Genomic DNA, 19,628 nt, shown 5'->3' with positions numbered 1-19,628 from the left:
CCATATGGAAGACAGAATTTGGAGGAATAAAACTACCAAATTGTCACTCGTCATGAAAACATTTGAGAATCTTAATTCTCACTTATTTAGAATCAATTCCTTGTCTCTGGAAGGGAATTTAGGAGAAACAATACCCTCTTTTACTCAACATGGGTGTTTCAACCCTGGAGGAAGGCCCTCCAGTGCTGGCATATGACCAGTTTAGATTACCTTGTCACAGAATCTCAAGACTATGAAATGCTTGTAATGGGACCTGAAATGTCAATCAATACTTGAGCAAAAGAGAACCCCTTCTATTGGTATGCCTCACAAGTGGTCATCTAGCCTTGCTTAGAGATCTTCAATTAGGGGAAATCTACTTCCTTTCAAGGCAGCCTATTCCACTCTTGGATGGTTCTAATGTTAAGGAAGTTTTCTCCGTCATGCCAAGCCTCATTCTGCCTCTTTATAATTCCCTCTCATTCACTGCCCCTAAGTTCTGCCCTCCATTCAGTCAAGGAGAGCAAGGCCTAACCTTTTTCCTCATGAGAGACCTTCAAATATTTGAAGAGAGTTGGTCTTCCCACATGTCTCTTCTCCAGGCTGAGCATCCCTAGTTTCTTCAACTGATCTTTCCATGGTGCCATCTGGAGCCCCTTTACCCAAACTAAAGACATAGTGAATAACAAATCTCCTAGAGCAGCTGCATTATGCAAATTCATAGTGCCTAGTTCCACTGGACTAGAACCAAGGATCATACTTTACATAATCATAATTTTGAATAGTACAAATCTGAATACACTACTTAAAGAGATTCTCTATTAGCACTAATTTTTGGGGTATGCCTTGGACAGATTATAAGATGATCACTTCTATTGTCCTGGACCCTATGCTTTCTTTTAATGCATGCTAAGATAATGTTAGTTTTTTTGTCAGCTATAATAATTTCCAAACTTGTCTATAGTGCTTTAGAGTCTGCAAAGTACTTTCCATACACTATTCACTTGAATCTCATAACATGGGACTTTGACCATAGTTACCCTGCTACGTGTCAGGGGCAAGATTGGATTTCAGCTCTTCTAGATTTTATATCCAACACTCTGTGCCTTACACCATACTATATTTTAGATTGTTGACTTATAGTGAGCTTATGGTCTGATCAAATCCCTAGATATTTTTCAGATTAACTGTTGTCTAACCACATCTCCCTCAAATTGCACTTTGGGGGGGGTTAACTGTTTGATCCCAAATGTAAGATTTAATATTTATCCTTATTAATTTCATCTCATTAGATTCTCTCCAATAGTTTATACTGTCAAGATCTTTTTGAATCCTGACTGCTATCCACTGTGTAGTGTTAGCTTGTTATTTTTAATGACTGTAACTTTGTTAAATGATAAGCACATTATCTATATCTTTATCTAAGTCTTTGATGAAATTGTTAAATAGCACAAGGCCTTTCAAGTTGACATTGAACCATTAATGAGTATTTTTAAAAATCTACCCATCTTATCTTCAAATCCACCTAAATATACTATTTTCTAGCCAACATCTCTCTCCTAAGGGAACTTAGGTAGGACTACGTATGGAAACTATTAAAATGCTTTCTTGAACTACGCTTGAATCTACAAAGGTCATGAGAAGATCATTCCTTATAAGGGTTAGGAGAAAGGTCTGGCATGTCTTTACAGGGACTCTGATGGTGGGGTGGGCTGAGTCTCCAACCTCTATCCAGGCCTCTGGGATTCAAGTGAGGCTAAGCAGTACTCTCAGGAGGAAGACTATTATGGGTATCCTCTTTGGTTTCCTCTCATGTATCTGCTTGGGTCCGTCTCCCTAACACAAGATCATAGCCTGAATCAGTTCCTCCAGACATTGCTATGGCAGTTAAAGAAATCCTCCAAAAGCAACTAAGTATCTTTTAAAATTAATTAATTAATTTTTGGGGTGTGTGTGTGTGTAAGGCAGTTGGGTTTAAGTGACTTGCCCAGGGTCACACAGGATTTGAATGCAGGTCCTCCTGACTCCAGGCCCGGTGCTCTATCTGCTGCGCCACTCAGCTGCCCCAACTAAGTGCCTTTTGCATAAGACAATTTCACATAGAAATGTGTGTATTGAAATAATACACATACCATGCTGCACCTCCTACCCCACCTCCCACCACCTTTTCCCTCTCCTCTTCTCCATATACACACACATGTGTATTCATATGTGTGTATTGCTCTCTATATGTATAGATGTGTATGAAGATTGAGAGGAACTGAGGTCCAGAAAGATTAAGTAATTTATCTAAGGTTATACAGCTAGTACGTGGTAGAGCTGGGATTTATACCGAGGTGCTTTGACTCCAAATCTAACATTCTTTTTTTTTAAATTGTAGAGTGTTGCAACTATGTATTATACATATTAATGAATATGTTATTCTTGCTTTGTTGTTGAATAATTTAATAGTGCTTTTGTTTTTTGCTGTCCCTGATGCCTGAGTTGCAAAGCTCCTTGTCCAAATTCCCAAACAGGTAGATATGTGGATAATGGACCTCAATGCAGTGAGTGGGGTCTCCAGGTCTAAGCTTCTACTCTCATGAAATATAGACTTCCCAATAACAGCCAACTTACTAGGCAGAGGGTTATTTTGTTCTTGATAGATATAGACAAGGGGAATTTGTAATCCCTCCATTAAAGGCTGTCAAGCAATGAGGGGCAAGTATTCCAATGGTGAGACCAGCCAGTCCTGTTTTAGCTAATTACTATCTTCAGACACTTGTAACCCAGATTAATATGAGGAAAATCAGATAACACTAATAGAAGTTAGCTTGCTAAGTTATAGAAGCCCACACTGGGACATCGCATCAGCTACTTGCTTGATGTGGGAGCTCAATGTGATAGTCGAAATCTGAAGATTAATTACATACCTATGAAGAACACTGAAACTAGTTCTGTTCCAGCATCTTCCTCCTACTGTGATAGGACCTAGCTGGCTGTACAGCTGTCCACTTATTAGACATGTAAGTCTGGGAGAGAGGTTATCTTTTTATTTCTCTGGGAGATTTGTCCGCTCAGATGGAATTTGTTACTAAATTGACAAAAGAAACTGATCATCTCTCCAGCCTTGAAGTTAGCCCCTTGAACCTGAATGGTGATTCTCATAGGCAACTCCTTCTGGCCTTTTTTTTTTTTTTTGCTACTATTAGGCTATTTCCTCCTGCTATTCTTCACTTCAAGCAGCTAGGTGACACAGCGGATAGAGTGTCAGGCCTGCAGGCAGGCAGACATGAGTTCAAATCTGGCTCAGACACTTAACCCTCTCTACCTCAGTTTCCTCACTTGTAAAATGAGCTGGAAAAGGAAATGGCAAACCACTCTAGTATATTTGTCAAGAAAACTCTAAATGGTATCATTAATTGGACATGACTGAACAAAATTCTTCACTTCTACTCAGATTGCATTTCTCTGCCCTATACATAAATATTCTTTTGTAGGCTCTAGTCTTTTCTAGAAGTATGCTAATTAACACACAGGCAAATGAACTATGAACTAGTGTGCTCCTCAGATCATACCATAATGTGAACCAACACACACACACACACACACACACACACACACACACACACACACACACACACACACACACCCCTCCCAAACCAGGAATTATCTTACCTGTTGGCTTGGAAGACAAGGGAGAAGGCGGAAACCTGGTGGAATTTGTGGAGGAAAGTCTGGGTCTTCGGCGTCTGAAAAAGCTCCTGATGAGTCCACACTTGAGAGACTCCACGAGAGTGGTTTTTCCAGATCCTGAATGGCCAAACATCTTCAGCTTTATTCTTGGTTGTAAATTTTGGGTAGGACGGAGCTGCTGGATGAAGAGTCCTCTGTGTGCATCCTAAACATCAAAAGAACCCAACCTGTTGGTCTATCACTTTGTGGAAAAAAGAAGGCAGTGAATATATTTAAATAGAATCTGCGTCTGACTGTCTTCTAGGTCTCTGTAAGCCTATTCTCTCTCTCTCTCTATCAGCTAGGCAGTGGGGTTAAGTGACTTGCCCAGGGTCATACAGCTAGTAAGTGTCAAGTGTCTGAGGCCAGATTTGAACTCAGGTCTTCGTGCTCTACTCATTGTGCCATCTAGCTGCCCCTTTGTAGCCTGTTCTCTTAGGTACCTTCTACTATCGTCTGTTTGTATTTTGATGAGTTATGAATTAGGTTGAACCAAAAATGATTTTTAAAAAAGTATTCTTTGAAGATATGATGTGCCTTGTGTGATTAGTTAGAAACTATTTCTATTCAGTATAAAACTATATGAAAACAGCTCAACAAAATAAAAATTCATATGGATGTAAGGGGCTACAATTCATTACTTGTGGATGTCCTGAAGAAGCTATAAACTTTAAAAAGTTACACAAGCAACAGTAACAACTTTTTGTTTGTTTGTTTTTCCCTTCTTCCTTGTAGACAATGACAATAGCAGTATATAAGTCTTGAGAAATCTGAGGTGAGATGGCTGAGTGTGTGGGTATGTCTAAATCTAGCTTCCCACTATCACCTCAAAAACAGTAAGAAATGCATCAAGTAAAGAAAAAGAATAAGAAAAACAGAAGAAAAAGGAAAGAATTCATCACAAGGAAAAATCTCATATGAACAATAAGGGAGATAGTAAAAAAAAAAAAGAGTAAACCGAAAAGAGGCCCCAATACAATAAATATCATCGAGTAAAGGCAATATGAAATTCACAATAGAGTGTGATAATACTACCAAAAAAGAAGAGACTGTCAGAAATCATAATAGAATAGTCGTAAGAACTCTTAGTGTTCAGAATGGTTTAGAAGCTCAATAAAAAGCTAAAGGAAGAAATAAGGATGTGAATTAGGCCTGACAGATTTTTAAAAAATAAATTAAAAAGACAAACAAAAATAGATTTCTTAGAACAGACATTGTATAATCTCTCTAAAGCATTAGGAACTCAAAAAGATATTGGCAGATTCCAAACTCAAAAAAGAGAAGAGTTGAAACATGAAATATCAGAACAATAAAGTTGGAAGAAAACCTGATGCTATTGTAAGCCAAGGCAAATGAACTTGAAGACAGAATGCAGCAAGATGATTTGAAAATTAATGGTCTCTCCTTCATTTTATAGATAAAGAAATTGAGACTGACAGGGAAAGTCAATTTGCCCAAGGTCACACAATTAGACAGTAGCAGAATCCTAATCACCTAATTCTCACTCAGAAACCAATAAACATCAGAGAAAAATCTCCGACATAGTTCATCCTCATCCAAATCTTCTGAATTTAAGCTATCATGATCTTAAGCCGTATTTCAGTAAGAATAGCAGAATAAAAGCTTTAACACTTTTCTACTTAAAGAATACACCCATATTAAAAAAAAATTGGGCAGCTAGGTTGATAAAGCACCAAGCCTAGACTGAGGAAGACTCCTCTTCCTTAGTTCAAACCCAGTCTCAAACACTTACTAGCTGTATGACCCTGAGCAAGTCACTTAACCTTATTTGCCTTAGTTTCTTCATCTGTGAAATGAGCTGGAGAATGAAATGACAAACCACTCTAACCCTGTCAAGAAAACCCCCAAAGAGGGGCAGCTAAGTGGTGCAATGGATAGAGCACTGGCTCTGGAGTAGGACCTTTGTTCAAAACAGCCTCAGACACTTGACACTTACTAGCTGTATGACCCTGGGCAGGTCACTTAACTCCCATTGCCTTGCAAAAAACAAACAAAAAACCCCAAAAGGGATCACTAAGAGTCAAACATGACTGAAAAATGCCTAAGCAACATATAAAAACATACAAATGTGCTTCTTTGGTACGGGTCAGTGTTTTTTATTAATCTTTTTTGAAAGAAGAGTACATAGCCTTAAATCCTATCATTTTTTTTGCCAATTACATTTTTTCACTAAGAAAAATATGAAATTGATTTTATCCTTTTTTTCTGGCTTTCCTGCTATGCTTCATTTTGGGCATATCTTGCTCCAATACTAACAATAATATGTTTACACAGTGTTTTATGGTCACAAAATGTTTTACAGAATTATTTCATGATACAACAATCCTTAAGGTTCTTACCCTAAAGTTGTCATGACGCTCAAATGAGAATGTATGTAAAATGCTTTGCAAACTTTAAAATTTTATATATATATATATATATATATATATATATATATATATATATATATATATATATGTGTCAGTTGTTGTTATTTGTATTTTAAAGATGAGGAAGCCAAGGCTCAGACTTTTCCCAAGGTCATAGAGTGGCTAAGTGTCAGAGCTTAGGTCAAAGTCAGAGTCATAAGATCACAGAATCAGTCAGTCACTGGACATTTAAATGCCTACTAATGTGACAGGCACTGTGCTAAGCTCTGCGGATACAAGGAAAGGTAAAAGACAATCCCTGCTCTGAAGAAGCTCATAGTCTAATGGGAAAGACAACACACACACAAAAATCATGTTCAAAGAAGCAGGATAAATTCAAGGTAATCATCAGAAAGAAGGTACCAGAATTAAGGGGCATCAAAGAAAGGCTTTCAATAGCAGGTGGAGGTAGAAATGAAGAGAGAGAACTCTGGATGTGGAAGACAGCTAGAGAAAATGCCCAGAGATTGAGCATCTCGTACAAGAAACAGCAAGGAGCCCAGTGTCACTGGATCAACAAGTAGGGTGCAGGAGGTGGGGAGGTGTAAGAAGACTAAAAGGTGGGGACAGATTAGGAAGAGCTCTGAATGTCAGATACCTCAGATTTAGAACTGGAAGGGATCTCAAAGCAAAGTGATTTATCGATTTTGAGTTCCCTGTGACTCATAAAGGTGAGGTTTAGAGGCTGACAGGATGATGACTGTGAGGCTGAAATTGATGAACCATTGCTATAAAATTCAGATGAGGACTTTTACTGGATTCCTGTGGATTTGCTGACCACCCTAAATCGATAGTCTGGGAATATGTTATGTTAGGGATTGTGGCAGAGGGCAAGAAAGCTTCTCACTGTTGTCCCCAGTAGCAGATTGAGAGCTTAGACTTAATTTCAAGAAACATTCCTATTTGTGAAATTTAATTCATGAGGTCCTTTTTTGTAAAGTCTAAACTTGAAAAAAAGAAAACAACCCCCAAAGTAACTTCAGCATCAAGATTTGTGATTTCAATGGGGCATTCCCTCTTCCAATGCAGAACCCAAATGCCATACTTTAGTAGATGGTGTCAGGAATTGTAGCTAAAAAAAAATTAATTACCTGGGGGCCAACCTCTTGGTGATGAGACTTCCCAAACAATTTGACTGATTCTTAGTCAACAGAGCCTGTTGCCAGGCCCATAGTCTTACCTTCTTGATAGAACATTTAAGAGTTGGCACTTGGCTGGCATAACCTATGAGAACCCAGAATCATTTCCACTCCATTTCTGAATGTGAAAAAGGGGTCCTCAAAATAAAATGCTAAGTTTCATTCAAAGTCATACGATCTGCGACTTCTTTGGTGTAGGATAGGGGTTCTTAACCTATTTTATGTCATGAGGTCCCTTTGGCATTCTGGTGAAGTTTTTAGACCTCTATTTAGAATAATGTTTTAAAATGCATAAAATAAAACACACAGAATTACAAAGGAGACCAATTATATAGAAATAAAGATGTAATTTTTTTTTCCAATCCAAGTTCTTGAATCCCCTGAAATCTGCTTCTAAAATCCTCAGTATTGGTAATCCCTGTCAATAAAGATCACAGCCACTACTGTGATACTTTGTAGATGGTTTGAGAAGGTGTCACCAAAACAAACCATCATCACTGGTGGCTAGCCTTCTAGACATGGGTGGACCCTTGGAATTTAGTTAGTTAGTTCCTCATGATAGATTCATAGCCCATTGTTGTCTAGGCAGTGTTTGAAAGCTTTTCGGTTCAGAAGAAATTACCCAGAGATTATGCATCTCTCATTGGCCTAGTTTTTAGACTTTAAGGTCACCTCCATTCCATAATGAAATAGTACTCTAGGACTAGAAGAGAAAAAAAAAAGAAATAAACTAGAATTTACACTTGAAGGGCAGAATTCCAAAGCTGAGATTTCTTGGAATTGGGAATCACTAAAGCATGCATGGGTAGTATCATTTGCTGCTCATTCCACTGTGAACCGACTTCCCCTGTTAATGCCTGGTTTCTTGTGCGTGGGCTAAGCAATTCCAAAGGAGATTTATAAATACTTGTTACAAAAAAAGCAATTGAAAATAGACAGAACCCTTTCAGTCCTGGATTCTCACAGTAGAAAATGTCACCTCTAATCTTAGCTTCTTCTCCTAACTTATGCGTTTATTAAGCAAATGAATTAGATTGCTTTATTTTTTTATCTTTTGCTCTGTGAAGAGCAAGCTACGCTACACTTGGGTAGGTTCCATAAAGATTTACAATTCTACACCAAAAACATAGGTCTAGTGATAAGCTCTTAAGTTGTCTTAGCCTGACCCATTATAAAAATAATGGTTCAAGATTATATATATGTGATATTTAATTATCTCCTAAATAATGCTGTACCTTAAAGATATTTTATATAAACAAATATCTACTAAGTTTACAATATGCATTATAGAATGTAATTTTCTAGGCTCTCATACACATGTGCACAGGCAAATAGACATACATAATACATACAATCATATATATACACATACACAAATACTCTCTTTTTGAGCTAGGAGAAATGGGAAGGCATATCATAATTCCAGTATTTTACAGGGTGGTAATCAGAAAGCTTGGTCTTATGAAAATAAGAAGAAAACAGTCTGGATTAGCTATTTCTCTACCCAAGATGATCTCTAGTCTATCTTAATCTCCTTGTCCTTTCTCTCAAAAGTAGGGCTTAGTCTTAGTTATTGATGCCATTTTCACTCTAGCTAAGAAGATAAGCAGCTAGGTCTATAAGATTATTGAGTCAGTGATCATGAAAAAGGAAAAGGGAAAAAAAATGCAAAACTTTTATGCTTAAGGAACACTACCACTCTCAACCCTGTTTCCTCTAATGTGAAGAGTCAGAATTATCATGTGTCTGACTTGCAACGGCCAAATCATGTTATTAAGAGAGATGTGAACTTCTAAGGTTTTGTGACTCTACCCTTCTCCCCGGCAGGCCTCCCTCCCCTGCCTCTCCCCCACAACCAAAATTAGCATCATCAGGAAAATGTAACACCAGAAAAGGAAGCAGACTGGTCATAGAGTCAGAATGAAAAACAACAGAAAGGAAGTCCAAGTAGTACACCTTCACTCCTCAAGTTATTAAAAAGAACCAGGGGAAAGCATCTGATGCTCACTGGATTATCTATGAGAAAACAGGATGAGAGGGTTGTGATCTGCATTGGTGGAGGGAGTACTCATATCAGTGGCATCCCTAATGCATCAAAATATCATTTTCCCATTCCCATTGCAACCTTTCTAGAACAGTCTGTAATTTTTCCCTGTCTAGACTACTGTAATAACCTAGCCTTTCACAACCTGGTCCCCTCCTACCTTTCTAGTCTTCTTATATCTACTCCCATTTACTCCACTACAGTGACACTGTTTTCCTTGCTGTTCCTTGCACAAGACATTGTATCTCCCTACTCTGGGCATTTTCACTGACTGTCCCCCAGGCCTGAAATTCTCCCCCTCCTCTCTACCTCCTGTTTTTCCTAGCTTCAAGTCCCAACTAAAAGCTCATCTTCTACAGGAAGCCTTTCTTCTAATTTGGTATTTATTCTGATCATTGTTTTAACCCAGGAGTTCTTATCCTGTTATGTGTAATAGAGCCCTTTGGCAGTCTGGTGAAGCCATGTACCCCTTCCCGGAATGTTTTTAAATGCATAAAATACTATATCTAGGACTAAGAAACCAATTGATTAAAATAATAACCAAAATATTGATAAAAAAGTTCAAGGACCTCAGGTTAAGAACCCCAATAGCCTGTTTATTATAATATACAGTTATCCCTTCCACACTGCGATTTTCCCCATCACAGCTTCAATACATCTCAGGTCAACATAAGAAATTAAATGGGAATTTTTGGGGAGTTTTGCAGAAGCCACATGCAACATGCAAAAGCCAACTGATGACACAGAAAAAGTTTAAAAACTCAGAAATGCATAAAATATGTGTATTGTGTTGTATAATATAGCCTATAACCAAATACTTAACCCAAATTTTACAATAAGGTACTGTAAACACCCCATAAAAGAAAAAAAAACCCAGAGGTCTCTGGTATGAAGGGAGGGCCAAAAAATTTCACGTGGATTTTCCAGATCACAGGGGTACCACACTCCTAACCCTCTGATGTGGAAGGGATAACTGCAGTCTTTCATATTTTATCATGTTTGGTGCTCAACTACACACATTTCCCAACTCTTCCTTAAGAAATTATTAATGACATGTACATCTTATGTGAGTCTTCTGATTAGCCAAATACTTTTGCCTTATTTCACTTCTTAGCCCCACCTATCCCAACATGGTACTTCTCTGTGTCAACTTTTTCACTCAGTCAGAATCAAAGTATATTTCGACTCAGAGGATGCTGTTATTAATATAATTTTCCCACAACTTCATCCCTTTTGCAAATGATATTGGTGCATAAACTGCAATCATCTTCATTGTGGTCAGTTCGCTCATGTTTATCATGTAGATTGCAAGGTAAGATGACTAAGTGCCCCACAGAGTGATGCATCTTGTTGGCTTTGCACACGTTACAAAACCAGCTCCTCAAACACATCTATTTTTGAGTCATATATCCACTTACCCCAGAGGTTCTTAATCTTTTCAGTGTCATAGATTCATTTGGCAATGAGCTGAGCCCTATTCTATGGACCCCTCTCAGAATAATGTTTTTAATGCATAGAAATACAAAGGAAATAAAAAATTAGTAAAGATAAAAGATATCATTTTCCCCCATCCAGATTGATGGACCCCCTGAAATCTATCAATAAATCCCAGGTAAGAACCCTAACTTAGATATTACTTCTTTATATCTTCTGACTTCATAATTTTATTTACAGAGGCAGCTACGTGGCAGTGGACAGACCACTGAACCTGGAGTCATGAAGACCTCAGTTTAAATTTGGCCTCAGACATTGACTAGTTGTGCCACCACTTAACTTCTGACTGCCTCAGTTTCCTCATCTGTAAAATGGGGAATGATAATAATAACAACATTCACCTCCCAGATTGTTGTGGGGATAAAAAAATATATTTTTAAAAATGTTCTGAAAATCTTAAAGTTCTAAAAGTTTTACCACTTTTTCTTTCCCACCACAGAAACTACAGGTCAAACAGGACTCTGAAAACCTGGGTTCAAATCCTGAATCTGTTACTTACTAGTTGTGTGACCTTGGCCAAGTCATCTAATTTTTCTTGGCCTCAGTTTCTTCATCTGTAAAATGAGGGGGTTGAAGTAAAATGGCCTTGAAGGACTCTTCAAGCTCTAACTCTGTGGTCCTATGATTTAATGCTTGAGGATCATTCTGCATTTTTCCCTGTTTCATGGGTTGTTATGGCCCACATTTTTTGTTTGGGGGGGCCAAATTTCTGCTGATGAGTTTCTCTGAATTTAATCAGATTCGTTCTCAGACAAGAGATACCTATGTTGTTGCTGGACCTGTATTTGGAAATTTTTAAGTTTACTAGAGTCTGCTAGAATCTGCACCTAAAAAGCACAGCTTTTAAGACTCCAGTCATCTCCATGCTAGAATAAGTCATGAGTATTTGGTGAAAGGAATTCTAAATAATATGCAAAGGAAATGTCCATATGTAAGCCAGTTTCAGAGACCACAAAATCATAGGATGTTGAGACCATCTAGTTTCATCCCCTCGTTTTACATATAAAACAACACAAAAAACCGCTGAGATCTAAAATCTTGCCCAAGGTCACACAGCTAATTGTAGCAATCCACATCTTTTCATTCTGTATCTCAAGTTCTACCCTCAAGACATCCTACGTCACAGTTACTTAACTTCATTACCCTAGTAGAAGCTTTTCTTATTTGCAATAACTTTACCTCATATTGTTTTTGCTTTGTTGCTACCAATGTTTCCTCTGTTTATTGTTCAGTCCTCTCTGACTCTCCATGACCCCATTTGGGGTTTTCTTGGCAAAGATATTGGAGTGGTTTGCCATTTCCTTCTCCAGCTCATTTGACAGATGAGGAAACTGAGGCAAAGAGGTTTAAGTGACTTGCCCAGGGTCACACAGCTAGTGACTAAGGCCAGATTTGAACTGAGGAACACGAGTCCAGCACTCTATTTACTCTGTCACCTAGCTGCCCTGTTTCCTTCATGAGGAAGTATAAATATCTATCCTACATTATCCATAATAAAATGATGACTTGGGAACACCTTGAAATCATGGACTGGCTTGTGGTAACAAAGGAAGGCTAAGAGAAGAGCTCTCCTGGGTTAGCTGGAGAAGTAGGTGATGCAGTGGATAAAGTGCAGGAACTAGTGTCAGGAAAGCCTGAATTCAAATTCAGTCTCAGGAGCCTACCAGCTGTGTGACTGAACAAATTACTTAACTTCTGACTGCCTCAGTTTCCACAAATGTAAAATGAGAATAATAATAGTACCTACCTCCCGGGGTTGTTGTGAGAATAAAATAATATTTACAAAGCATGTTACAAACTTTAAAGTTCTATATAAATAATAGCTATTATCATTATCCTGTATTTATATCAAACACTGGTTGTTTAGATTTTGATTTGTTTTAAGTAAGAATATTTCGATTGAATTTAGCAAACCTTCATTAAGTGCTTACCAAGTTCAAAGCAGTGAGATACTAAGATAAAAAGAAAACAGTACCTGCCCTTCAGTAGCTTATATTTTACTGAGGGAATTTTTATTTTATTTTGTGTTTTGGGATCTTTTCTGAGTAGCTAATGCTATAAAGCTAATTAGCTTCTCCAAAAAAAGCAAACACTAAAACAGTAGCCACACAGTGGTTTGGCATTCTTTAGGATTATGGCATTGTTCTTCCCCTCTTCCTTTTCTCTAGCAGTGCCCCAATTGTTTATATAGAAATACAGCTGAGAGTAGGCAAAAGGCTAATATGAAAATGGTGAGAAAATTTTTTAAGTATAGTGAAGTGTGGGACTAAGGCTTTATTACTGAAGTTTATTTTGCCAGCAGGGATTGAATGGGAATGGATTGAAGGGTCTGGAAGCAGGGCTACTCCTGTAGTCTGTGAGAGGTGATAGGAGTCTGCACTTGGCCAGTGTTCCATGGGAATGGAAAGAAGGTGACAGAGAGCCAAAAAACCCTTGACAACATAGTAGATGAAGGGGAGGGAGGTTGAAGGGGAGGGAAGAGTACGATTCTGAGGTTATGAACAGATGTCACTGGGAGCCAGGTGATGGTACAATCAACAGAAACAGGAGATAGAAATAAACACTGTGATCCCCAAAGCTAATGTGATCTTAGGGTACATGGTATTCAGAATGAGGGAGATGACAGTCCCAATATAATCTGCTTAGGTCAAGCACTGTGTTCAGTTTTGGGTGCTACATTTTAGGAAGGATGCCAATGACTGGAGGACATTCAGAAGGAAGACATCTAGGATCATGTTAAATGAAGATAGACAGAAGCATTTTTAAGGGCTTACTATGTGCTAGGTATTCCAATATAAGCAAGCAAGCAAACACCCTCCAGGTGTTTACATTTTAAGGAGGAAGGAGGAGAAGACAAGAACAAAGGGCAGTTGGAAGGTAGAAGATCACTAGTCAGGTTTGGAGCTAGGTACTAGAAAATAAGATGGAAGTGTGGTTCTGAGTAAGTAAAGACAAAAGGTTGATTCCCAGAACCCACGGTGGTTTCAGGGGCAGAGTATTAAGATTCCTGTGGGGAGAAAGTAAGAATAATGACAGTATGTTTTGAAGCTAGTATCCTGTTGTAGTATGACAGGGACCCTCCTGAATCCCCGTTTCCTTTTCTTTGCCCTTGGAGAGATGTCTGCTCTCTCATTATTTCCTTGAGGATGAGGGCAGGGAGACTTAGAGACAAGAAGCCCCTGATGGGGAGTAGATGGTAACCAGCCTGAGCTGGGGTTAGTGAAAGAGAAAAATCGAGACAGGTCTTAGAGTTGTGATAGTGATGGCAGAGATCTTAAGGTGAGATATCTGGAGCAGCATGGGGAAAGCAGAATGGGATGTAGTGAGACCAGAATGAAATGTGCTTGGACTAGACTGAAACCCCTAGATGTTGTTAGATTCATTGAAGGCAATCTCCCTCCTATTTTATCCAGCTGCTTGTTGAGTTGACCCTTGTAGAGTTCCAAATACATACTTTTTCTTATTTTTTTCTTCACCTATGAGCTAGGAGGAAGTTTGTGGTAGAGATGATTGAGTGAAACAATTTCTTTACAATTTTACTGTATCCAATAAAAATATGTATGGTCACCATTAACCAATCCATCAATAAGCATTTATGAAAACCTACTATGTGCCAGGGGCAGCAAGGTGGCAAAGAGAATAGAGTGCTGGGCCTGGAGTCAGGCAGACTCATCTTTGTGAGTTCAAATCTGGCCTCAGACACTTAATAGCTGTGTCACATTTAGAAAATTTCCCACACATGGGAGTGGGGACAGGATTACAGAGATTTTCATAATTTTATTATTTCAGAGTATTATTTTCTTTCTTTCTTTCTTTTTTTCTTCTTCTCTATATTCCTAGAAATTGAATCAGGGCCAGTGTTTCTACTACCATGCCTCTTTGTGCCACCTTGGCATGGGAGGATGAATAGTGTAATTGGTTTGTAGAATGAGTATCTTCTGGTAAGTAATGGGGAGAGAGTGCCTTTTGCAAAAGCCAAGAAATGAGCACTGGCTGTCCTCTGGTGAATTCACTTCATTGGTAGCTTGAGGTTATCACCACCTGGTGGCCAAATTACATGCTACATTCCCTTTCTGGTTAAGTGACACTGCTTTTTGTAGTTTGCAGAGAGAGGGAAATGAATGGGGCTGTGGTAGTGGTAGGCAGATATTACTATTACAGCTCCACATGGCCCAGCACACCTGTTACAGAAAGACCTGGGAATGTTTAGCTTAGAGAAGACTGAGGGGGAGGGGACATATGCATAACAGCTGTCTTTAAATAGGGGCATAAATTGTAGAAAGGCACAGTCTCAATACAAGGAAAAATGGACAATTAGAGCTATGCTAGATTGCTCCTGAAAGTAGTATTGATAGTAGGACATAGGTAAATGTCTTATATTAGAGGCAGCATTTGAACTGAGCTTTGTAAGTAAATTAGGAATTCTAAGAAGTAGAAGTGAGAAGGGATCACAATCTAGGTCCTAGGGAACAGCCTGGTAAAGGCATGGAGTTGGGGTATGCATTGGGGTGATGGGGTGATACACAGCAAGGAGGACAGTTTGGCTGTACTGAGTTAACCAGCATTTATATGAGGTTTAAGGTTTGCAAAGCACTTTACCAATAATATCTTATTTTATCATCATAATAAGCCTGGGTTGTAGGCGCTATTATCATCCTCATTTTACAGATGAGGAAAATGAGGCAGAGAGAGGTGAAGTGACTTGCTCAGGGTCACAGAGCCATTAAATGTTCGAGGCCACATTTGAACTCAGCTCTTCTTGACTTCAGGTCTAGTGTTCTATTTACTGAACATGCATTTAGGGTTGGCTAGCATTTATATAGTGCTTTAAGGTTTGTAAAATGTTTTACAAATATTATCTCACTTATTCCCACAACAATCCTGGGAGCAGGTGCTATTATAATTATTATGACTTCCATTTTACAGATGAGGAAACTGAGGTAGAGAGAGGTTAAGTGAATCACCCAGGTCACATTAATGTGACCTGGATCAACATCTAAGACTGGATTTGAACTCAGGTCTTCTGAACTACAAGTCTATCATTCTCTCCAGTAGGATACTGAGGTGTATTATAAGAGAAATGTTTTAAAAAAGTACAATAAATCTGGAAAGGCAGGTTAAAGCTAGATTAGAAGGGCTTTAAATGGCAGACAGATGAGTTTCCATTTGTTTCTAGAGATAATAGGGAACTACTAGAACAGAGGTGGGGAACCTGTGGCCTTCTAGATCCTTGAATCCAAACTTCACAGAACAAATCCTTTTATTAAGGGGATTTGTTCTGTTAAGTTTGAAGTCAATCAAAGGGCTGCACTTGAGGACCTAGAGGGTCACATGTAGCCTCAAAGGCCACAGGTTCCCCACCCCTGTACTACAGTTTATTGAGCAGAGGACTGACATAGTCAGACTTAAGAATATCTCTGTGGTAGCTATGTAAGGACAGATGGAGAGAGGAGAGAATTAATTTCCTTGTAATTCAAGTTTCACATTGGAAAAGATGGCTAAGTATTTGAAAACCATGACTAGAGATGGGCCACATGTGGCAGAAAGGACAAAGCAACCACAAAAAAGGATGAATGTTTCTTTCTGTATCAAAATACAAGTAGCCTTTATCCATACAGAATTTATCAGTGTTACATTTTCAGTCTTGGGCACCCTTCCTCTGTTCTTCTCCCCTCAAACACATATGCATTCACTTCTGAGTATAGTCCTGGTTACCATTCCAAATATCACAGCATCGGATTGCTGTATGCTTAGGGAAAGCAAGCGATTATAATTTTAACATTAGCCAGAGAAAACCACAGCTAGCAAGATAAAGCTGAAAGACAAGTGATTTCCAAAGTAAAGAATATATGACTTGTGAACTACTTTACTATTTTAAATTATCTATTATGCTAATGCAGTATGGCTCAATGAAGAGATTCATGGGCTTGTAGTTTGAAAGATCTTTTACTCTCTGTATGACCCTGGACCAACCATGCAAATTCTCAGAGGCTGAGTTTCCTCATCTGGAAAACAGAGACAGTATCCATAATACTTCACAGGGTTGTTTGTGAGAGTCAAATGAGATAATGTTTGCAATGTGCTACCTCGATACCAATCATTAGTGGTTAGAGAGTTGGCCTTGGAATCAGTGAGACCTGGGTTCAAGCCCTTCCTCTGACACACATTACCTGTATGACTGTGGTCAAGTCACTTATCCTCCCTGTGCTTCAACCAGCTCTTTAAGTATATTACATTACTGTGATTTGCAAATATGCATGGGTGTAGGAAGTTTCTACACTGAGAATTTCCAACACTAATGGAGCCACAAGTCCAGAACCCAGAATGAGTTCTATTTTCTCTCCATCTACTTTTTGTGCCTAACAACATTAGATAAATCAACTCTATGAACTGGGAATAGATAGAACAAGAAAGTGGTGGAATTTCTTTTTTTAAATTCAAAATTGAATGATGAGATATTATAATGAACAAGTTGGCTCCCAAATATGGAAAAATATGAAAAGTCACATCATCCTATTTCTTTGAAGAGATGGGGCCAGGAGTGTGGTTCATTGCATATAATTGTCAGGCTTTTTAAATGTTGACTAGTTTGATGCATTGTTCCCTCTTGCCTCTTGCTCCCAACATTTTTTTTTCTTATAAGGGATAGTTCTCTGGGAAGTAGCCTAACTTTATAGAATTAAGAAGTTTCCCTATGGAGTTGGTGAATCAAACGATAAAGCATGTATGCATTGAGAGCCTTGCTAATATTACAGAGGAAGGGTTTCTCTGAGGTGATGTGAATTACTACAGGGAATAATGTTTTTGCAGTTTATTTGTACTTAAAGATTAACTGGAAGAACATTCTCAGTGGTTCACTGCACCAACATAAGGGTTTCTGAAGTGGTAAACATCACACAAAGATAAGAAAATGTGTGGAAACTTGGATTTCATGGAGCTGCACAACCAAGTGAGAAGTTCTCTTAAGCAGTTCTGGCCAATGGAAAGAATATATGAGCTAGAACCCGAGGGGAAAATAACTATGCTTATGTTTTATGGAGCTTATTTATCCAAACATCAGGTTATATGGGTGAGTTTCTATTCTCTCTTTGAGGGTTTAGTGGAACTTTAGAAGCTAGTGGATTATATTCCACAATGTTTATATTTGAGGGAATTGTGGGAACTGAGTGAATGTACACATGCCGGGAAGTACAGTGAAACCTGTATTAAAGAACATATTCATTATTCCATAAGTAAGTGGTCCTTATTTAAATTACTGGGTTTCACATACAGACTTCAGGTGAGATCTCAATACAAATAAATAAAAAGCTATTCTGAATATTTTAGTTACTGCCTACACTCATACCTCCAGCTACTTAAGCTTCTATGTGCTATATACCACAAAAGCTTAGTTATTAGGGACCCTGGGAGTCATCTAGTTCAGCTTCCTAGCCAACGCAAGAATACCTTCTTCAGAATCTCAGGCAGGTGATCATCTGTCTGTGCTTGAATATTTTTAGTGAAGGGAAGTTCATCAGCTACTAGTACATCACATACTATTCTAGTTTCCAAGAATTCTTCTCTTATATTGAGCCACCTGAAATTAATAATAGTAATAACTCCTATTTCTCTATCAGTGTCTATAGATACTGATACTCCCAAGTCTGCCTATCTAATTTTCAGGTTTTCTGAAAGATATAGTTCAAATGTAATCTTTTTTTATGAAGCTTTCCCTGGTAAACTCTCAGTCTGAAGTAATTTCTCCGATCCTCCAAACTCTTATAATACAAAATGCCTTTGTTACTGCACTTTCACATCAGACCCTGTATTAAAGTAATTTGTGTCCATCATCTACCCTACAAGACTGTATGTTATATGAAGGTGTTTTATTCTTTTTTGTACTCTCCCTCTTTACTTTGCTACCCATTCCATTAGTCTTAGTTTTGCTCTTTGATGGTACGTATAGGTTTTATGTGACTTCTTTGTACTTTATTTTCCTGATTTGAAAATAAAAGGGTTGAACTAGGTCCTTTCCAAGGTTCTTTATAGCTCCATAACTTTGACTAAGTCTATTTCTTCCTCTGTAAGGGCCCTTCAATTAGGTGAACATAGGTATTATTGCTCCCTAACACTTTTGACTACGGGAGATGAAGTTGTGTTCAGATGTTACAGGAAGAATTCAACAATTCATGTTTCATGTAGTGGTTGGGTGGCATGCCCTCAGAGGTCCCTTGTAATTCTGAGATTCTATGACTCTGAGAGCCTTACAAATGGATCGTCCTAGAGTCCAGAACTATAAAATTATACAGATGAGTTATGATAGTTGATGGTTAAAGAGAACCATTCGTTTATTCTTTGCTTTTAAATAAGAGGTTTCCTTTGTATTTCAAGCCAAAATTCCTGCTGACAATAACCAAGTACAAATAATAATATAACATTGTGGGAAGACATTTCTATTCAAGGATCACAGCACACTGAGTCAAAAATAAATCCATGTCACTTTTTGTTTAGGCATGTGACACGTACATACATCAGAGAAGACAAAATGAACCTTTTCAAACCTTTCATTTTCTGAAATTCAGACATGATGTAGTGCCTTCCCTTTCTTCATCTCCAATTTACCCTGAATATAGCTTGTTTCTACATAGTTGTTTGCATTTTGTCTCCCCCATTAGACTATGAGCTCCTTGAGAGCAAGGATTGGTTTTTTTTTGTCTTTCTTTGTATCCCCAATGCGCCTGGCACCTAATAAATGCTTATTGGCTGACTGATATTAACTCATCCAAACTCCCCAGGGCAACTTTAGTCTCTACTCTGTGGTCCACCCACTGAATTCAATTCAACAAACAT

The 19,628-nt window shown here is 38.3% G+C and overlaps 1 protein-coding gene across 7 annotated transcripts in view; it reads right to left on the bottom strand.

Moving 5' to 3' along the window:
- DAPK1 (death associated protein kinase 1) overlaps nt 1–19,628 on the bottom strand; it is a 262,491-nt gene that overhangs the window by 26,737 nt on the left and 216,126 nt on the right. For all 7 annotated transcript variants that reach the window (XM_020971675.2, XM_020971677.2, XM_020971674.2 and 4 more), the window contains one exon: nt 3,637–3,859. In XM_020971675.2, the coding sequence (XP_020827334.1) occupies nt 3,637–3,859 (223 nt within the window). The remainder of the gene's footprint in view (nt 1–3,636; nt 3,860–19,628) is intronic.

Source organism: Phascolarctos cinereus, unplaced genomic scaffold, assembly GCF_003287225.1.
Source record: "Phascolarctos cinereus isolate Bilbo 61053 unplaced genomic scaffold, phaCin_HiC Scaffold_4;HRSCAF=312, whole genome shotgun sequence".
Lineage (NCBI taxonomy): Eukaryota > Metazoa > Chordata > Mammalia > Diprotodontia > Phascolarctidae > Phascolarctos > Phascolarctos cinereus.
This window is presented reverse-complemented; position numbering and strand designations above follow the sequence as displayed.